At 39.2% G+C, this 22,234-nt stretch overlaps 2 protein-coding genes across 41 annotated transcripts in view; one reads left to right on the top strand and one right to left on the bottom strand.

Annotated features, from left to right (window-relative positions):
* Window positions 1-4,473, top strand: part of LOC139556278 (clavesin-2-like) — a 28,711-nt gene extending 24,238 nt beyond the window's left edge. The window contains exon 5 of the mRNA XM_071370058.1: window positions 1,714-4,473. Coding sequence (XP_071226159.1) covers window positions 1,714-1,807 — 94 coding nt within the window. The 3' untranslated portion in view covers window positions 1,808-4,473. The remainder of the gene's footprint in view (window positions 1-1,713) is intronic.
* A 5,458-nt stretch (window positions 4,474-9,931) lies between these two features.
* The window catches only part of LOC139556277 (proteoglycan 4-like), a 71,564-nt gene continuing 59,261 nt past the window's right edge, over window positions 9,932-22,234 (bottom strand). For 37 of the 40 annotated variants that reach the window (XM_071370054.1, XM_071370051.1, XM_071370053.1 and 34 more), the window contains 11 exons: window positions 20,333-20,380; window positions 20,191-20,229; window positions 20,045-20,113; window positions 19,652-19,795; window positions 19,501-19,536; window positions 19,328-19,360; window positions 16,073-16,105; window positions 14,360-14,404; window positions 14,205-14,234; window positions 11,405-11,449; window positions 9,932-11,297 (listed from right to left, as the gene is read on the bottom strand). In XM_071370054.1, coding sequence (XP_071226155.1) covers window positions 11,137-11,297; window positions 11,405-11,449; window positions 14,205-14,234; window positions 14,360-14,404; window positions 16,073-16,105; window positions 19,328-19,360; window positions 19,501-19,536; window positions 19,652-19,795; window positions 20,045-20,113; window positions 20,191-20,229; window positions 20,333-20,380 — 683 coding nt within the window. In that variant the 3' untranslated portion in view covers window positions 9,932-11,136. Of the gene's footprint in view, window positions 11,298-11,404; window positions 11,450-14,204; window positions 14,235-14,359; window positions 14,405-16,072; window positions 16,109-19,327; window positions 19,361-19,500; window positions 19,537-19,651; window positions 19,796-20,044; window positions 20,114-20,190; window positions 20,230-20,332; window positions 20,381-22,234 lie in introns of those variants that run through there. The other 3 variants (XM_071370023.1, XM_071370048.1, XM_071370049.1) reach the window with 3 other exon arrangements.

Raw genomic sequence — 22,234 nt, 5'->3', positions numbered from 1 at the left:
AATGAGCATTAGGCAAAACAAATGAATATGATGCACTGATCTGCACTCAATTCACGGAGCTCTGACTTCTTCTGAGTGCGCTAGCTACTGTAGCTACCTTCTGGAGCATGAACAGAAGTGATGGAGTTTTACCTTCGGCAATAAGCTCAGTTCCACTCCTGCTGCCTCACAAAACTCTCTGACTAAACCTGTACAGACATATGACATTGTCATGAAGGCCTTCTTGCCTTGGGGAAATTGGCCTCTCTAATGTCCTTTTTTTGAGAGCCATCTCAATTTGTCAAGTGTGTTTGTGTGTTTGTGTGTGTGCATGCATGCATCTACGTGTGTGTGTGTGTCTACCTGAAAGGAAATACATGCACTTCCCCCGTTCATAGCACAGAATCTTTAGTGAATACATGTCTGGATTCAGCAGATTTGAATTAGTAAAATTAATTCTCATTGACATTTCTGCTTACCAAGACAGTAGACCGACACAGCAGGCAAAGCAATGAGAGATAAAGCACAGTATGGGATTTTCATAAAGGACATAAAAGCACTTAATAATGTCTTTATTCCTATTGTTAAGCACTCTGTTGCCCTGCACTGCCCTGTATCTGTGACAGAAGAGCATTTGATTGGTGTATCATAGCATCCTGGCCAGGGTCCTGATGTATGGTGAACTAAAGGCTGTAATCACCAGCAGCCATATGATCTGAAGTGACTTCTTTAGTCAGGGCTATTATCTCCCCACTGTACACTGCCATTCATACACTCCATAAAGTTCAAGCAAACATTACCTCATCAATTACTTGATTAATATAACAAAATTGTATATGAGTCACTGTTAGAGAAGTATATGTTTTGTATGATGAGCCACTGTGTCATGGGCACCCCATAATGACGAAGCTATACTGTACTGTGTGACTATGATGTCTGTGAGTGGAGGCAGATCTGTTTTACTTTACTGCTGCAGTAATGACATAGCTCCCCGCTAGCAGCAGTAGCTGTATGAACTTCTAAATGTTAACCTCACTGAGGCTGACGTGATTGAGTTCTACTATTCATTCCAATGGTAATTTAGCCCCTGTGTTAATTTAGCCCCTGTGTTCATACATTTTATTTTGTTTTTGGGTGTTTTTTTTGCCACAGGTGAATGAAGCTCTGGTTGTTGACTTAGTTATCATCATCAGTCATATGAATCTTTCTCTGTCACGGTAGACACAGGAGACCAACCTGTCCCAGATTTCTGCATGATGAATGATAGCTCCCGTTCCCCAAAGCAGCTTAGGCTTTTATTAGAGAAATACATCAAAAATAGGTCAGATCAGTGTCTGAGGGTGACATTTTGTGATCAACTTTTTGGGCTCATGTACTAGACAAGATAACACCATTTATTTTTCTTGGAGAAGATCATTTTTATTGATGGTTTTGTGTGCTTGTGCGTGTGCTTGTGCATGTGTGTGCATTTGTGTGTTTGCATGTAACCCAAGGCCTCTTCTAAAACAATTCATGCGGAGGGATTTTGGGATGCATTTATGAAACCCATCTTATATGACCCATTGTCTATGACCCCCATGTGTGCTACCTGCTCTGCAGGATGCAAGGGGGCTCTGGGACTCACACCTTTTCATCCCACTCCTTTGTACTTGAGTAGGTGAGAAGTCATCAGTGATAATGCTTCACTGAGCACAGGCCTCTCTGATGCCAGTCATCTTTTATTTATATCCACAGGTCTCAGTCGGTGGTGGAGCCCGGAGTTCTTAAACGGCCAGAAAAAGTGAAGAGCGAGGAGGAGAACATGCAGCCACTGCTCTCGCTGGACTAATGTACAGTCTGACACAACACAAACAGCCTAGAAAACATTGACCCTCAGACAGACAGAGACAGAGACAGAGACAGAGACAGAGACACAGAGACACAGAGACACAGAGACACAGAGACACAGAGACACAGAGACACAGACACACAGACACACAGACACACAGACACACAGACACACAGACACACAGACACACAGACACACAGCACAGACACAGACACAGACACAGACACAGACACAGACACACAGACACACAGACACACAGCACAGACACAGACACAGACACAGACAGACAGACAGACAGACAGACAGACAGACAGACAGACAGACAGACAGACAGACAGACAGACAGACAGACAGACAGACAGACAGACAGACAGACAGACAGACAGACAGACAGACAGACAGACAGACAGACAGACAGACAGACAGACAGACAGGAAAGAATGCCCTTGTTCCCCCAAAACAAAACAAAATAACACCGGCATAAAAAGGAGGTGAGGAGCAGGGAAGAAATTGGAGCACGAGAAGAGCTCTGTTCTGTTCTGGCATCATAAAGATGGTCCGACCCACCATTTTGAGGGACATTTCTAAAAAACAAAAGGGAATAAGAGTTACTAGCAGAGTTCCATATGTTATTGTTAAGTGCCAATTCAAAACTGTAAATACACTTCTGATCTAAACCCCAGGAGGATGGGGACTCATTGTGACAGGAACACATCTAGAGACTGCTGTTAATATTCTGTATGTGCTTGTGAAATATTTTGTGAAAAAATGGTACCTTAGGAGGTTGATGGAAAATCATGCTTAAAGAGGATTGGGAGCTGGGGACTTTCGGTACAGTTTCTAAAATGTCCAAACCGGCAAGTGCAGCTCAGGATTAGTTCTAATAATGATGAGGTTCTCTTTAAATGTGAAGCAGAAAGTGTCTGACTGCTTGCACAACAAGGCATGTGGCTCTGTCATCTGAGGAATTCAAAACAGACGTTCAGGTTTCTCTATCTAAAAGCAAACTCCCCTTTACTGTTCAAGGCTCAATGAATTATGTGTTTTTGTCAGAGACCACATTTTTTGTTTGGTCTGGATCTTGCTATTGGAATACTTTCATCAAGAATGGCTTCTTATCTATGGTTAAATTTGGCTAAACAGTGTCTTCAAACCATTACATTTTTCAACATTTATGAAACATGTCAAGGTTAGGTATTTCATATTACATTTGAGACAAGATACACAGTAAGAAGTGCGTACAGCACCATGAAAACATTCTGCAACAGCAAGGTCACATGACAATTGTTTTATGTTTTGAAATGATTTAGTATTAGCTATTGGTTCAGCTCAGAAGTGTTAAGAATGTTTTCTCTGTGTCATGTGATTCCAGAAATGAGTTCTTGTTTAAGATGTATTAACTACACTTGCTTTGAGGATTATCTTGAAACTATTTGTTTCAATAGGAGAGAAGCTGTCCACAACAGCATGGCTACACCTACTTGAAAACCAATTTAGATACAGTATTTAAAAGATATAGACATTATTTTCTTATATCTTATTTTATGATGGTGGAAGTTAAGATATAATGTATACTTATATACAGTATGATAACAAGCTTTTGTAATGGCTGCAAGGGTACAGTCAGTGTATGCCACTGTGTGATCATCCGTTGCGAGCTCCTTTGTTTCTCCCTGCATGGTGGTGAAGCTTGAGGCAATGTTCAGCTCTGGAGCCTCTGAGCCCTGACACAGTGCTGCCTTCCTGTTATGACACTAACATGGGGTGAGTTTGTAAATTCACTCTGGAGTGGCTGCCTGCTGCCCAGAACTAGGCCAGGCAGACAGACATTCTTAATACCCAGTGAACACAGTACCGTAAACCGTACAGGAAATGTCAGCTCCAGCTCGATGACTGAGTGACTCGGGCTTTCAGCTGCTGCAGACCCAGGAACCTTTTTGGTTGCTTTGGTGAAGAAAGGGTGCCATAAGAGCTTGTCAGTGTTACCCACTCTGTCTGTAGTAGCCGTTAGGTAGCGATGTGTGAGATGTTACAATAACTTGATAGCTGAACAATGTAATTTTGTATCTAAAGCCTCATTATCAGATGGTGCTGTCTGTGTGCATCACCCTGGTATATTTTTGTGTGATGTTCATCAGTATTTTAAGGCATTCATGGTGCTTGTTTGTCCTGTGCACTATTCAGATCATGCAACAATAGCAGCAGCATTTTTGATAATTGAATATGCTTGTTTAGCATTTGGAATGTTCTTCCAACTGTTTTCATGTATCCAGCCTTGCCATTTCAACCAAAGCCACCCATTGACAAAACAAAGATTTTATTGTATTATGCTTTACTTAATAGGAATCCATGGTTTGAAGGTAAAGCAACGACTTATTACGCCAATGTATTATTTTTCATGAAATGAATGCATATTATTGCTTTGAGTTAAGTCTTTGGTGTCATGTTTTCATGTCACTTTGATTGTATATACATGTAGGAACAGATGGCAGAGAAACTCAATTTAGAGGTCTAGTCAAATCTCAGATTATTCAAAGCGGACGTGTTGGGCAGAGTGTTTAATGTTTAAATGTCCTTAAAGACAACTTGCTGACTTAAATTATGTAACTGAATCAAACATGTCATGAGCAAAAAACAACCAATAAATATGGACACACTTAGATTGGTATCGCTCTGCTGTCTTATTTACTGTTCTGCACTCCTGTATGCTGCATAGTATATTTACAGCGAATGAATGTCCTAAAATGGAAGCCATACTCCTGAGCGCACACCAATTTCACCTATAGGCAGTAAAGCACGCGAGTGAAATGAACAGTGTCACGACCAAGGTAATAGTGAAGGTATTTACAGGCTATTTTGTTAAGGGGACCTCTGCTGTTGAAGTATGATTTGCAGACCACTGAATAGAATACAATATGATTACAGCGGGTAATTGAGAGACCCTCAAAGCTTTCAGTAAGCGGGTCGCATTCAAACGAGAGCGCCTTCTCTAAACACGTGTATTGGCAAAGGGACCAATGAATACATTAAAAGCTCTGAAAGATATCAAAAGCTGTGTGCTCAGGGTAATTGGTTGGGTGGAAAATTACTTCGGAATGAATACCTCTAGGTCGCGTTTCAGAAAAATGCAAGCATCTGGTGTGCGTGTAGAGAGCTAATATGAGGAATTGTCGCAGCAGGATGATTTTTCCGTCCCTGCCTATACTGAGTGTCTACCAGCCACACTGGGTTTACCCCCATCTGAACACACACAGCAGCAAACCCACCAGGTTTCTGAATTATTAATTGAAAAAGCCAGCGTTGTTCCCTCCCACATGACCATCACAGTGCAGTCTGTTTGGCTAGTTGGCTCACCCAGTCAGAACCCATACTGACTGAGACAACAGATGTGGTTTGATTTATAATTTAGCATGGGATCCTCCACTTTCAGAGATTGGTCAGAATGATGGATGGACTTGACTGTGTATGAGTCTTCTGATCATCCCTATTGACTTCAATGAGATAGTGTAACTAAAGCTATGTTTTTCCTGTGGGGGAGGCGTTTCACTGTCTGTTGAGAGCATGAGGGGCCAGGGCTATTACAGGAGTCATCATCACACTGCACAGTGGAACCAGCAGCTTCCATATTGCCTTGCTTTGCCCTGGTCCACTCCCATACAGCCTCTTATGGAGATGGAGCTCTGATCCTGGCCTGAGGTGGATTCTGGGAGCTGCCTGCGTGTTTAGGCTGTTGATGCTGTAGGGAGTTGTGTTGTGGAGGGTGCTGTGGCCAGACAGGCAGAGATGAATCACACCTCTTTACCTCATGACTCTTACCATCACACACATGCTGCTCTGGGTACGTGGGAAGGAGCAACATTCTCTCTGTCTCTGTCTCTGTCTCTGTCTGCACAGTGGTTATATCAGAAATTCAAACAACCCCCACAGCGTCATTCATTTCAATCTGTTTTCAACATAAACTCCACGGTAGCTTCAAACCGAAGACAAGCGGTTGTATTATTTATTGCAAGTGGCAGCATTACTGAGCAAATCATGTGGCACATTGTACTAATTTAGTGCTCTGGCTGACCCAGATCTCCTGGCTCATCAGTTGATGGTGTGGCCTAGCTAGCTAGCTAGCTTGTGCTTCTCTCTATCTATCTCTCACTGCTACTGTAGCTCAGGCTGCATGGGGCCCCACACCTCTGCTCAGATTATTGCAGCTGTAGAGCCATGGAGAATTAAGCCTTTAAATAGTGTACTGCTTTAAGGTGACAGATTAGAAAATATGTGTTCAAGTAGCACCATTTTATCGGGAATTAACCCAATGTAAGAGAGGAATTCACTGGATTCTATTTTTGTTCCCTGCCCTGTTCGGAGCAGATTTGATTCAATTCCTTTAATGAATGGCTCAGGCATGGGCTGGGCTGTCTGACTCCTCTTGTTGGACCAGATTGTGAGGAGTCTTGAGAGAAAATGGAAAGCACAAACCCACAAATCAAATTATACAGTACCACTAAAGTACTTTGGCATACAGTAGCAGATACTCATACTGTATCTGTGGAACTAACTCAATTTGATCTGCACTGCATGATATTTAGGCAATTACACCTCAAGTACAGATGGCATATCTTAATTAGATCATCCTGTTGTTGCAGGAATTTTCCTGCACAGCAGGGATGCCAACTTGTACTGTATTCAAGGTTTACATTTTTTTCTAAAGTTAGTACATTTCAGACTTGATTTGCTCTAATGAAAAGTGTAGAAACCACTACAAAAAATGGCTATTAATTATAATCCACATAACAATTCACATTTCCTGTTGCTGCAGGAGTATTTTCCTGCTCTGAGAAACTGGGTCAAATTAAGATACGGCATCTGGACTCTATTATTGTCTTGTTTTTATTTCCTCTCAGGCCTGGGAATGGACTATGTATCCTGGGAGACGTAAAGGCAGCTTGTGTGGTAAAGTTTCAGAAAAACAACCAATCTGCAAATCAAGGGAAGCACTCGATAGCAGAACATAAGGTTGCCTTCCTCGTAACTGTGGTAACAAAAGCAATGAAAACGTCAAGTATGATTACCCCTCTATTGCAGAAACAGTATTACCGCTGCTGTTTTAGCCCCTCCAATATTAGTCCCCGTCTATAAGGACTGCTGTTACACAGGGGAAAATGGACATAAGAGGATTTGACGTGATCAACAGTCTTTATACCCACTGTTGTGCCTCAGAATTTGACAACTTTGTTGCTGGGTGGCATGACAATATGCTGTGCAGAATACAACCATTTTAGAAGGATCGCTGGGTCCCCCACGGGACGGTTGAGCTAACGTAGGCTAATGCAATTAGCATGAGGTTGTAAGTAACAAGAACATTTCCCAGGACATAGACATCTGATGTTGGCAGAAAGCTTAAATTCTTGTGAATCTAACGGCACTGTCCGATTTACAGTAGCTATTACAGTGAAAGAATACCATGCTATTGTTTGAAGAGAGTGCAACATTTTGAACATGAAAAGTTATTAATAAACAAATTAGGCACATTTGGGCGGTCTTGATACACATTTTTGAACGGACATGCAATGGTTCATTGGATCAGTCTAAAACTTTGCACATACACTGATGCCATCTAGTGGCCAAAATATAAATTGCAACTGGGCTGGAATAATACATTATGGCCTTTCTCTTGCATTTCAAAGATGGTACAAAATAATACGGTTGTTTTTTTCTTTGTATTATCTTTTACCAGATCTATTGTGTTATATTCTACTACATTCCTTTCACATTTCCACGAACTTCAAAGTGTTTCCTTTCAAATGGTACCAAGAATATGCATATCCTTGCTTCAGGGCCTGAGCTATACGCAGTTAGATTTAGGTATGTCATTTTAGGTGAAAATTTAGGCTAATCCTTAAGAGGTTTTAAGTGGTTAACACAAAAATAAATCTTCCATGACTAGAAGACATCTATACCTATAATTGGAGGAAAGCCCATAACAAAATCAAACCGACTTATTATTTTTTTTTGACATGTTTACTCGATTTGTGACGCTAACATTGCATTGCCATGTGCAGTCCACGTTTTGCTAAATGTATACACAAAAATGAAGTTAACAAGAAAATAAGTCAAGAGCACATTGTTCTGAAAACAAAAAAAACTATACATTCTTATAAATACTGCAACAATTGATAAATCCTTTTTTTTAAATCAGTTCTCAATTGTTTTATGCACCATGTACAACATACTTTAAATATATATTTTTGGGCATTGATTGATGTGTTGTTGCGTTGCTGTTTAAATAATGGTTTGAACTTTGTTAAAACTGCAACAACAAAAAAACTACAACTTAAGAACAGCATCAGTGGCATCATGTTGTGATCAATTACAGAACATACAGTAGCCACAGAAGACAAACATAGTTTAGAAACAGTCTCAGAATCTAGCAATAGAGCATTGACAAGATAAATATCTATAAAAAGGAATAGCTCAAAATAAAGTATGTATTTTTGGCAAGACATTTAATCTGGGATGTAATTAGTCTTTGGGAACATATCTGATATTTAAGGCTGAGAGTTTGTTTTCCTCCGTGCATGTTAGGAAACGCTTCTGTATTAATGAGAAGTCTCAAATTAACAGAGCGCACACATCTCATAGTAAAGCTATCTATATCCATCCTTTACAGCTCAACTGATGTCTGACTGAGATATGATTAAAGCTAATATTTCAAGTCCTACAGTGCTCACCAGTGTGACTGAGACATAGAACCAGAGACAATAACTGCCAAATGTTTTGTCTTTTTTTAAATAACAGTCATGCATAATACACAGGAAATTACCAAAAATGAATCGTCCAAAAGAACAAAACAACCCAAAATATATTTAGTTTGTGAATAATTTTCTTTAAAATGACATTGTTACAGCTAACATAATCAGCACAGAATCCGTGCTTATTAATCATGTATATCTGAGGTCTGTACTCTGTCAAGACATTCCACAATGTGCCAGGTGCACTGTTGTAAATCAAGTAAACATCAGGTATTTAAACCTCATACTGTACGGTTGTCTAGTCAATGCTTTGTTATACTTAATGACTGGGAAGGTATGATGGTATGACCGAGCTCATAATGTAAGAGCAGTCAACCAACAAGTCCATTCTGCCACGAGTAAATATGTTTCTCTGACAAAAGAATAGAAAGGTAAGACATAGTTATAATTATAAAAATATATAATTAGTGTAATCTCTGTTGTTGCATTGTAGATAAGTGTGGGGGACTCCATCAGTCAGATCCACAGAAAACAACACACAGCACACAGACAGCAGCATTTCCCCTGGTGGTACAGGAAATGCTGCACTGGAACTTCAAAGTCAAGATTTTTTCCTTTGGCCTACTTCACAATACTTTGTCGAGATGTTGTTGCGGACTGTGGATGCATGTGACACTGCAAAATGTATGGATAGATAGTAGATACCATACAACAGGCTGAGACAGCTACAGTCAAAACAAAGTAGTTTCTCGGCCTTCCCTCTCAGGCTTTCAATAGTCTAGGTACCAGTCTTTTTAGCTAACATTCCACTCCTTGCCACTCCTGTCATTTACCAAAGCTGGCAAATGACAGGAGTGGCAGGGATGGGAATGTAATAGCTGAATAGAGAAGGTAACCAGGCTTTCACAATATGGGCTCTCAAGCCACCACTTACTGAGCATTCTTATTTTCCCTTCTACTGTATAAAGGACATCTGATCTCAGGCCCAATAGTTTCTTTCACATGGTCTTGAAACATGGACTCCTGACATCAGTCTTTAGTTGAGTAAGACAACAATGGATACGCTGGACTCAGCACAGCAGCACCATTATCAGAATAAAGGCACTCCTCCTTGAACATGATTCAGCAGTAGGCTGCTGCGCATGGCAGCAAGCGCCATGATAGTAACATGACAGCGATGATAAAGTCATCCTCACCTATATATCACAGGATGACATCATAACACCATCTCACGAGAATCAATGTGTGGACATGTGTGGACAGTCATTGACTTGACCTCTAGTGTTGCATTCTCAGTACACACACACTCCCCAGGAGAGAGAGAGAGAGAAGAGGTTTTTCTGGTTAACAATGGGAGCATCCATGAGAAATGGTACCATACTCATCTTCCCACAATTCTTTACCAACATGCCAAGCAGCAAGATACAAGCTGATACAGTTATTTACATGGAAGTAGCATATTAAACAAAAATGACAACATAACATCACCTTGCTTTAACAGTGTGTGTAATGAGTGATAAGGCAGTGTTCTTAAGCCATGTGTTTTATGCAGATCTGGTCAGATAACTACAGTTAGTGTTAACATACCTGTACCTTATCTAATAACATCTGACAAGGAGTAGAAACGTTTACTGTAGGTGAAAACTTCTTGTCATCTTTGGCAGGCGAACTAATTTGATGAATATCTTTTAAAATAAAATAATAATATTCTTTCTAAATACAGATATACTCAAATAAGAATTTCTGCCATTTTTAGGCAAATACAAATATCGATCCTCTTTCATGATCAAACTGTGATGCACACAATTTCTAAAATGAGTATGAAGATCGTCACTGTTGATTTGATGCTCAACTATTACAATAGTCTTAAAAAATGGCTTAGGATTTCCTGTTACAGCAGGAAATGTCACACATCAACAGAATCATACAGACATGGACATGTTCGGAGAAAGTGAGCTATATTGTTAATTTGTTATTGTATAGCATGTTCAATTTGTTTCCTTAATAAAATTGAATCAAAACATGAAATAAAAACTAAACTCAATTTTTATCACAGTGCCATTGATAATGTATGACTCCAAAATCAATTTACAGATGTTTTGTCATCCTGAACTTGATGAATATTGTGATAAAAGTAACAAATGAAAAAATTATAACGTGAAGTAATTATTCAACAAATGAAAATGGCAAGATGTTGATATTACATGTACATTATATACATTGAACTTGAGCTAAATTACAATTTATATGCATATGTTCATTGAATTTGGTTGAAATTTACAGAAATTATCAATTTCATTTGCTTCCTAAGGTAATATATAGGCATAACTTACACTCCTTTTCTTATAAATAAATCTGTTGAAAAACATAGATCACAAAGGACTCAGCGCTGAGCGCTAGCAAAAGCGGCAAAGCCACAGGTAAAAGAAAAGAGTTCAGGGACTTTACTCACGGGAGCTCGACCGGTCATAGAAAAATAAATAATACTGTACTGTCCATCCATCCTTCCCCTTTTGTCCCTGATTATCCTGGTTAAGGCTGCCGTGCAGACGACTAGAGGGAGCAGCATGGAGGTGAGAAGCGAGTCTACTGCCCCGCCGCTCTGGCTTTCTGCTGCTGCGCCTGCTGCCACATCATGGACCGCATGGCTGGGCTCATCGACACAGGGGTCATACCAGGGGTGGAAGGTCGCAAAGGGTAGTGGGCATTCTTTCCAACCATTAAAACACACTGCAAGACTTTCTGACCTGTAAGATACAGTGTGGAAATAAGGAATCAATTAAGGATTTTTTTAAAGGAGCGTTTTTGCATGTTTATCACAGTAAGAAAAAGTTAAGACAGAAATTAATCTAACCTGGCTTCTTCTTGTCCATGGCATTCTCGTCAGTCTGAGATTCTTCTGATGAGGGCAGGAAAACAGGGAATGAGAGATAGACATGTTTGAGAGGGAGAGAGGAGAAAGACTCCTGGTACCCAATGTATATATTATCCTTATATAAATACACAATGTGATGGCTCTCTATATTTCCTCTATCCAGGGCCCCCGAGTGGCGCAGCGGTCTAAGGCACTGCATCTCAGTGCTAGAGGCGTCACTACAGACCCTGGTATGATTCTAGGCTGTATCACAACGGGCCGTGATTGGGAGTCCCATAGGGCAGTGCACAATTGGCCCAGCATCGTCCGGGTTAGGGTTTGGCCGGGGTAGGCCGTTATTGTAAATAAGAATTTGTTCTTAACTGACTTGCCTAGTTAAATAAAGGTTAAATAAAAATAAAAAGTATAAATAAATGACCAGAGGATATGAAGGGAGTTTCAGAGCAGACCCTTTCAATCCCAATGGGACTTCTCCAGCCCTGTGAGGACTACCGGGATTTGGGGAATATGTACTGCTGTGCTGACAGGGAATTCTGATCAGGAAGTCTATTATAATCCACTGGGGAAAATGGGCTCTGAATTTCAATGATACAGGTGACCTTAAAAAATACTGTGATGGATAAAGGAAGGAAGGAGTATTATTTCCCCATTAGAAAGAGGTGTTTTAAAAGTGTTCAATCTAATCAAATATAACCCAGGGTATTTGTTTGGTCGTTAGGAAGAAAAACAAAGAACGTAGAGTAGGGGTGTTGAAATCATTCTGCCCCAGGGGCCACATTCGCTCTTCATTGAAGTCCGGAGGGCCACACTGAAAATTGGTTATATTTCCTTGCCGTAAAAAATTGCCAAAAATAGTCCTCTATCCATAGTTTTAGCAATTTTCGATGCTCCCTGACTGTCTAGTGATTATTATCGATCTGGACAATCAAGAAGCTATGAATGTAGGTCCATTGACTGTGCACAGTGTTTATTATCGATCTGGACATTCAAGAAGCTATGAATGTAGGTCCTTTGACTGTGCACAGTGTTTATTATCGATCTGGACAGTCAAGAAGCTATGAATGTAGGTCCATTGACTGTGCACAGTGTTTATTATCGATCTGGACAATCAAGAAGCTATGAATGTAGGTCCTTTGACTGTGCAAAGTGTTTATTATCGATCTGGACAATCAAGAAGCTATGAATGTAGGTCCATTGACTGTGCACAGTGTTTATTATCGATCTGGACAGTCAAGAAGCTATGAATGTAGGTCCATTGACTGTGCACAGTGTTTATTATCGATCTGGACAGTCAAGAAGCTATGAATGTAGGTCCATTGACTGTGCACAGTGTTTATTATCGATCTGGACAGTCAAGAAGCTATGAATGTAGGTCCATTGACTGTGCACAGTGTTTATTATCGATCTGGACAATCAAGAAGCTATGAATGTAGGTCCATTGACTGTGCACAGTGTTTATTATCGATCTGGACAGTCAAGAAGCTATGAATGTAGGTCCATTGACTGTGCACAGTGTTTATTATCGATCTGGACAGTCAAGAAGCTATGAATGTAGGTCCATTGACTGTGCACAGTGTTTATTATTGATCTGGACAGTCAAGAAGCTATGAATGTCGGTCCATTTTCTGTGCACAGTGATTATTAGCGATCTGAACAGTCAAGAATCTGAGTGAATATACTTCCATTATCATTTCTACACAGCTTTGATTTGTTTTTAGTCATTTTAAAATATATTAAGATCATTTTTTTATGCATCAACATAGTTACTTTAGAGAGAAGAGTGAGAGTATACTTACTATGTTTGTTTAACTAACTTTAAGTGCCGAGAGTGGGAAGGCCATGGCGGTGAACACAAGCATGACTACAACCCTTATTTCAAATGAAGTAATTGCAGCTCAGGTCTCAAAAGACATGTAAATCACTTTTGCCTTAATGTAATACATACAGTAGATAGTCATCATATTGAGGATAGTGATTGAGTATTGCTTGATGTCCCTTCACTGTGAGACAAATCACACAGGACGTGAAGAGAGAGTGACTGGGAATATGGGTAAGGAAGAGATGGGACTAGAATATCAAGACTCCACAAGTTCAGTCAATAGAACATCACCCTAATGTCTTTGAGGCTTCTGGCTTTAACTTAAATCAACCCAGTAAGTGTTGTTACTATTTATCACTAGGCACAATCTATTTGAATAACTAAATGTTTCTCCGTGAACGATTAACATGGTTAATTTACTCCCCAAAACCCCCCAGAGAGCAATATCAGCAAAGAGTCATTGAATCCTAGTTTTATTGTGTTGGCCAGTGGAGTGGAAGGTATAGCTACTACCTTAGTCATGAATAGAAGGTAAAGAAGATTCTGCCCCAATCTCTAGAAACATATAATAATTTTAATGGAAAATTGCAAGGGAAACATTTGCTACAGTAATTCATTCCAATCATATTGGATTTTATCAAGGCGAAATCAATTCTATAAATGAGGTATAAATATGCAGTTATAAAAAATAAATGACACAAATAATATGATTCCACCTTCCAGAAAACTGTAGCAGTAAACGTTTTTACACATTACATTTAGATTCTACTAGTGCAGGATCACACATTGAGATAATCCTCAATAGTAAGTGCAGCAGACAACCAAAAGAAATCATTGGGTTAGACAGAGCACCACCATGTGGGGCCTAGTGAACATGGCTGCACTAAATCTAACAGCACCTACTGCTACATCCATATCTCTTATTTGAAGCACAGACACAAGGCATTGGTATTTACTCACTTGCTATACCAGGAGGCTTCACTTCTTTCTCTGAAATCAGAGGCGGGGAAAATCATCAAGCATAAATAATCAATGGAGATCAATAGTAAGTTATCAACCGTTTATGAGGAAAGGTACCAGTAATACGAGTTATTTGATACTTTGAGCTGACGTACCTTTAGCCTCCTTCACAGCTTTCTTCTCAGTCTTCTCAGCTTTATCTGTGAGAGGAGAAAAATACATTTGTCTACATGCCATTTCACCCGTTCTTCAAACTCTGCTTATAATCTCAAATATATTCTCTTCACACTAACAAAAAGTGACATGGCTGTAATTGCAGTTTTACCATGCATACATTTAAGCTCTAATCATGTTACGAGTGACTGGTTTCATTTTTCATGGGTTGTGAATTTTTCCCAACAAATGTATATAATAAGTGATGTGAAAGGGAATCGTAGGAACGCGTATTCAGAACTGATCTGTCTAGTAAACAAAGTCATTCTGCCTGGCCTTTGTCTAAAGCTATGCCATTTGACAGATCCAATTTCCAGTTGTCAACTAGAGTTTTGTGTTGATTAAGCATGAGAAAGATAACTGATGCTGGCATGTAATCAACCAATCACTATCATAATATATTATTATGCACGATATACTATTCACATTTTTTTTTTCAGCTTTACAGGACACTATAACAGAGGAAAAGAGAGTATCCAGTCATTAAGAACACGACATTCACAAGGCTGATCCATGGACAAGGAGCATCTTAACAAAACAATGAATAAATAAAAAGACATTTGATGGCTATTTAGCATGACAAATGTATTCAAAACCTTGAAACCACTCACTCTTATCTACTCAAGTTTTAGGCAAATAAATAATTCATTAAGTCCTATATAAATTTGTGTTAAAAAAAGAAAAAAGAAACTGACCTACTTATCAATAGAAATCAGATTTGTTGCTCAGGGATTGATTGGATATGATCCCTATGGTTTTGATTTAGTTTTCTGTTTACTTATGTGGTTGAGTGGACTGGGCTGTCTTCACAGAGGGTGTGGTTTTAGCTTTGGCTACAAGACAAAATAAACCAAAAGTACTTTTACAATAACCTTAGTACCAGGTTGAGGGAGCATTTAGTACTATATACGCCGGGATAAAGCTTTTGCACCAACTACATTATTCAGTAACAATGCATTATTCAACTTTAATTATCTAAACAGCTTTGAATTAGTTTTAATGGGAACAAATCCTTCGCGAAAAGCATTTAACCCATTTAATGACCAACGATAAGTCAATATGTGTATAAAATCGGTTTATAACACTTCCTGTCTACAAAACTTGACAAATGAACTATGTATACACTAAACAGTGCTAGTCCTTCTACACATACAGTATATCAAGGAAGGACTGAAATAACACAGAAAAAACTAAATGCTGCACCACAATCTGTTGATTGATCACTCTAGTTGGCCTGGGGTGATTAATAGTTAAATTGAGCCATTTGCCTCAGGTTTATTGATTAAAAGTGTTCTCCAGCCACACTTTGATATAGGCTACATTTCAAATGGTCAATACCAGATTTGACTTTTATTCAGCCTAGTTCATTACTGGAATCTAGTGCTGTTGGCCCGTGCAGTAAAAGGCTGGAGCCCATCTCAAATACCCATTAGTCAGAGGATGAGGCATAGTCAAGCAAGGACTGTAATATCTTATCACTCAATTGGAAAATAAAAGGAGAAGCTGTTTGTAGTTGTGTAAACAGACATACTGCAAAGACACTGCTATGGTAGCTAAGTTTGATAAAACCTCATCCTTTTTTTATTCAATAGCAGCATCTATTCAATTCATACTAGAGCAATGTATTTGCATATTGTTATATGAACCGAACTCACCATCTGATGTCTTCACATCCTTTACCTTGTCTTCTTCTCATGCAAGAAGGAGGAAAAATGTATATGAGTGGTATGTATTCCTCTTATCTAATTGGAAGGTTTACACATCAAACAGTAGAAGCACGAACATCTTAGCAGTAATTCAGGTCAATCTATGTTACAAACCCAAATAGATTCTTGTTTCTTTTAAAACTGGATGAAGATTATATTACACATACTCTACTCATATTTTCATATCCTTGTGTGGAAACGTATAAATCAGGTTCAATGTTGTACACTGGGTTGCCTGCAGTCCTGTAAGACATACAGTAGGCATCTGGGTTTTGACCCCAATAAGAATCCAATCTAAGAAAGGCCACAAATGCAAATCTCCTTCATAGCTACCGGTCTTGCCTTCACAACATTCTACAATATCACCAACATGTGATCATTCACAAAATACGTTTCAGCACGAAGCTCTACAAAACAATAATTCAAGTTGAATTTGTAAAGGGCCTTTAAATTGTATCTTTGGTTGGTCTAAATTACCCCAGGCTAAAGCTAGGATAAAATTTGAAGTTTGTTTTTTTAGGGTTAAAGGCAAACTCTTGAGAATCTCACAAAGCTACCAGATTCTTTCTTTGGAACTAGACAAGGGAGATAAACCGTTAAAATCAGTTATTCATACTAATGAAAATAGATGCATTGGTTATGCAAAAGGATACGTAATATCCAGAAAACACCCTATTTCACCCTACTGTAGGCCTATCATCAATATAGGCAAAGTAGAGCAGTCCTTGCCGATGACAAGAATACCCATTATATGATGCAGCCACCACTATGCTTGAAAATATGAAGAGTGATGTGCTGTGTTGGATTTGCCCCAAACATAACACTTTGTATTCAGGACATAAAGTTTATTTCTTTGCCACATTTTTTTGCAGTTTTACTTTAGTGCCTTATTGCAAACATAATGCATGTTTTGGAATATATGTATTCTGTACAGGCTTACTTCTTTTCACTCTGTCATTTAGGTTAGTATTGTGTAGTAACTACAAGATTGTTGATCCATCCTCCATTTACTCCTATCACAGCCATTAAACTCTGTAACTGTTTTAAAGTCACCATTGGCCTCATGGTGTAATCACTTTCCTTACTCTCCGGTAACTGAGTTAGGAAGGACGCCTGTATCTTTGTAGTGGCTGGGTGTATTGATACACCATCTATAGTGTACTTAATAACTTCACCATGCTCAAAGGGATATTCAATGTCAGCCAAAAAGAGTAGAACCTGCTCAACTGATTTTACACTATGATTTGACTAGATGTTGAATGTCTCTTCCTCGAAATCACAGAGGATGCATGGAGGGACAGGTCAAAATGCTGAATTTTGGCACTTTAATATGTCTTTATTCATTAAAAAAACAGATTTATTGAATTTTCCATGTGGTCTATATTAAAGGGAACTTACTGTAATATACCAGGCTTTTAAAATGTAATATGTGTGTACAATCTCTCTTAAAATATCAAAGGGCACTCACTTCGTGAAACGACCCATATATTGTTAACCTTATTTGTTTTGTTAACTCAGATGTGCCAGTGTTTGTGTTTTATTTTAGGGTTCAAGTCCTTGAAGGGAATTACATCTGAGTGTTGTTTTTCCAAACACATTACCCAGTTAAGTAAAACACCACTTTGCTCTACCATGCAGACACACCGCAGGCGATATAGAGAATGATGCCACTGTAATGGTCTAGATACAGGGAGGAAATTAGGCGTTGGGTTGGGAGGAGCAGAACATATGTTGAATGTAGACTGAGAAGAACTGCCAGGTTAAAACTTGAACCCTACATATAACTAGTCAGGAGGGTGTTGACAGTCAGGAAGCCCGTATGACAGATTCCAGCCTGCACTAACCTGATTGCTCCATGCTCCGCAGAATATGAAGACAATATATCATGTGTTTTAATATGTGTGTGTAACCTTTATAATAACTAGGCAAACAAATTCTTATTTACAATGACGGCCTACACCGGCCAAACCCGGACAACGCTGGGCCAATTGTGCACCGCACTGTGGGACTCCCAGTCACAGCCAGATGTGATGCAGCCTGGATTCAAACCAAGGACAGCAGTGACGCTTCTAGCACTGAGACAGTGCCTTAAACCGCTGCGCCACTCGGGAACAGTACAAATGTAGCATCTTAATTTGAGCCAGTTTGCTAGAGCAGGAAAATAATTCTGCCGCAACAGGAAATGTGAATTATTATTATTAATGGACATTTTGGTAGGGGTTGATACATTTTTATAAGGGAAAATCCAGTTTGAAATTGCAAAGTGTAAATTACAAACATCAGACGCTTTTATAAACATCAAATATATGTTTACAAGTTGTTACACTTTTAAAATGTCCTGCCCCTGAACATGACAGTTAACCCACTGTTCCTAGGCTGTCATTGTAAATAAGAATTTGTTCTTAACTGACTTGCCTAGTTAAATAAAGGTAAAATATAAAATAATTAAACCTATCCATGTTATGGGGTTTTCACTACCTTCTATAGACACAAAGTCAGATTCCACTGCCACAAAGTCCAAAATGTGTTTTTTGGTCTTTATTTAAGGTTAGGGTTAGGCATAAGGTTAGCAGTGTGGTTAAGGTTAGGGATAGGTTTAAAATCATATTTTAAGAAGATCAATTGATGAAATGGACGGGGTTATGACTTTGTGGGTATAGAAACTAGTGATGAGCATGTTATGGGCTTCTCTGGGGGGTTGCTATAGTAACATGATGGAGGCTTGTGTATGTGATAACGGTTATCACCAACATGGGAATGTGAACAGCACAAGCTTATTAACATCCAACAATAGAAGGAAGAAATACTGGATGTATTACAGATGTTGCAGCATCCTTCTGAAGGACTGTGTCAATGAAACATGCATACTATACAGTAATCATACTATACAGTAATCATACTATACAGTAATCATACTATACAGTAATCATACTATACAGTAATCATACTATACAGTAATCAAAAGAAATAGCTACCATCAGTAAAATAGTGAGATATTATATATTGTGTACAAAGCCAAGCTCCCACTCTGCTAATAGGAGTCATCCTTCAGGGTTGAATCACCATTACGTACATCATGGGAGAGAACTGATTAACTGCTGTAGGTCACATGTTTAACACTCTACTGTTTGAAGTGTTAACTTGTTTGACTCAGCTGGCAGGACATGAGTTGATCCACTCAAAACACAGTCAAATCATTCTTACCTTTTTTCTCTGCCGCTTTTGGTTTCTCTTTTGCTGATGGAAAACGTTTTGATTAATTATGTGTTCAGTAAATTGCATTCAAAAGAAAAATAATGAAAGATGATATACTGTTTGTACAATACTGTTAATGCTGAGTTTCTGCCCTGCACACTGCTAGGACAGATACATTTTACCTGTCTCAGGTTCTTTGAATAGCTTCTCCTCCTTCACTGCAGGAGATAAAAGTGTTGGAACAGTTAAACAGCATGTTTCCAATTGTCATTGTATCTAACTGAAAATAATCTATATTTAGTTTGATGAACTTTTGCATTGCTGTTTGGTTACCTTTTGTTGTAGGGATGGGTCTTATAGCGACAACTCTTGCCATGGCTTTTACCATTGGCACCACTACATTTGTGTGGTTACCTTTCCTCATAGAGGGGACTCTTGGAGTGGCTTTCTCTTTTAGGGGCTCAGGTTCTGAAACAACTGGTGCAGAGACAAATTAATTTATTACATTATGTACTCATAAAGCATACCAATAATAATCGCCTTGATTGAAAAAGTTAATTAAGCCAAATTGGGATTAAGAAGCGCTATACCATTCTTTACAAGCGACCATTCAGCTTTGGCTGTTGCAGCACGAAGTTCTGAGATAAACAAGACATGTAAGAAGCGTTTAACTACAACTAATAGTAAGCATCTACTCAAGTTAACATTTGTGAAATACAGTATTACCTTTCTTGGAAGTGCTTGTGGTTGTCTTGGTAGTGCTTGTCTTGACTTTTTCTCTGGAGATTGCAGGCTCTAAAACCATGATATATCCACAGTTAGAATATATATTAATTCATCGACTGGAATAACGTGATCTAAGTTGTTGTTACCTTTCTTCGTAGGAGTTATTTTGTCCTTTTCCACAGGCTCTGAAACAATGAAAATGCAAAATATGCTCATCATTCAAAATACAGTATTCATACAGCTCAATGTTGCATTGTGAATCCCATAGCAACTAAATATATTCGTTACCTTTCTTGGCAGCTGTTGTTTCAGCTTTTTCTTTGGAAACAACAACCTCTGAAACAAAGAACACAGACCAAAAACTTAAATTCACCAACTGAACAACTCTAAAAGGAAAACGTATACAGTGCCTTAGGAAATAATTCTGACCTCTTCACTATTTCCACATTTTATTAATTAAGTTACAGGCTTATTCTAAAATTGATTAAATTATTTCCCCCCCCTCATCAATCTACACACAATACCCCACAATGACAAATAAAAAATAGGTTTTTAGAATTTGTTGCCAATTTATAAAAAAGAAAAAAGTAATATGACATTTACATAAGTATTCAGACCTTTTACTCGGTACTTTGTTTAAGCACCTTTGGCAGTGTTTACAGCCTTGATTATTGGGTATGACTCTACAAGCTTGGCACACCTGTAGTTGGGGAGTTTCTCCCATTCTTCTCTGCCAGGTTGGGTGGGGAGTGTCGGTGCACAGCTATTTTCAGTTCTCTCCAGAGATGTTTGATCAGGTTCATGTCCGGGCTCTGGCGGGGCCACTCGTGGACATTCAGAGACTTGTCATGAAGCCACTCCTGTGTTGTCTTGGCTGTTTGCTTAGGGACGTTGTTATGTCGGAAGTTGAATCTTCACCCCAGTTGGAGGTCCTGAGCGCTCTGGAGCAGGGTTTCATCATGGATCTCTCTGTACTTTGCTCCGTTCATCTTTCCCTCGATCAGGACTAGTTTCCCAGTCCCTGCCGCTGATCAACGTCCCCGCAGCATGATGCTGCCACCACCGTGCTTCACCGTAGGGTTTGTGCCAGGTTTCCTCCAGACGTGACGCTTGGCATTCAGGTCAAAGAGTTCAATCTTGGTTTCATTAGACCAGAAAATCTTGTTTCTCATGGTCTGAGAGTCTTTAGGTGCCTTTTGGCAAACTACAAGCCGCTGTCATGTGCCTTTTACTGAAGAGTGGCTTCAGTCTGGCCACTCTACCATAAAGGTATGATTGGTGGAGTGCTGCCTGAGATGGTTGTCCTTCTGGAAGGTTCTCCCATCGTCACAGTAACTCTAGAGCTCAATCAGAGTGACCATCGGGTTCTTGTTCACCTCCCAGACCAAGGCCCATCTCCCCCGATTGCTCAGTTTGGCCAGGCGACCAGCTCTAGGAAAAGTATTGGTGGTTCCATACTTCTTCCATTTAAGAATAATGGAGGCCGCTGTGTTCGTAGGGACGTTCAATGCTGCAGAAATGTTTTCGTACCCTTCCCCAGATCGGGGCCTCAACACAATCCTATCTCGGAGATCTTCGACCTCATGGCTTGTTTTTTGCTCTGACATGCACTGTCAACTGTGGGACCTTATATAGACAGGTGTGTGCCTTTTCAAATCATGTCCAATCAATTGAATTTACCAAAGGTGGACTCCAATGAAGTTGTAGAAACATCTGAAGGCTAATCAATGGAAACATGATGCACCTGAGCTCAACTTCGAGTCTCATAGCAAAGGGTCTGAATACTTATGTAAATAAGGTATTTCTGTTTTTATTTTTTATACATTTGCAAAACTTTCTAACAACCTGTTTCAGCTTTGCCATTATGGGGTATTGTGTGTAGATTGCTGAGAATTTTTATTTATTTAATACATTTTTGAATAAGGCTGTAACGTAAGAAAATGTGAAAAAAAGTCAAGGGGTTTGAATACTTTCCAAAGGCAGTGTATAAAATATACGGTGCCTAGGCGTAAGTTTGCACATCATTACTTCACAGGAGAGCCATTTGAATGTAAACGTTAAAAAAAATCTAAATATGTTTTGGGCAGAAATGCCTTCTGGAACGTGTGGACTTTCATGTGCCTTAATAACAAACTTGTATGCCATCTGTAAATACAAATACAATTGTTAATTAAGAGCCTAGTTGGTTTA

The sequence above is a fragment of the Salvelinus alpinus genome, chromosome 27 (assembly GCF_045679555.1).
Source record: "Salvelinus alpinus chromosome 27, SLU_Salpinus.1, whole genome shotgun sequence".
Classification (NCBI taxonomy): Eukaryota; Metazoa; Chordata; class Actinopteri; order Salmoniformes; family Salmonidae; genus Salvelinus; species Salvelinus alpinus.
This window is presented reverse-complemented; position numbering and strand designations above follow the sequence as displayed.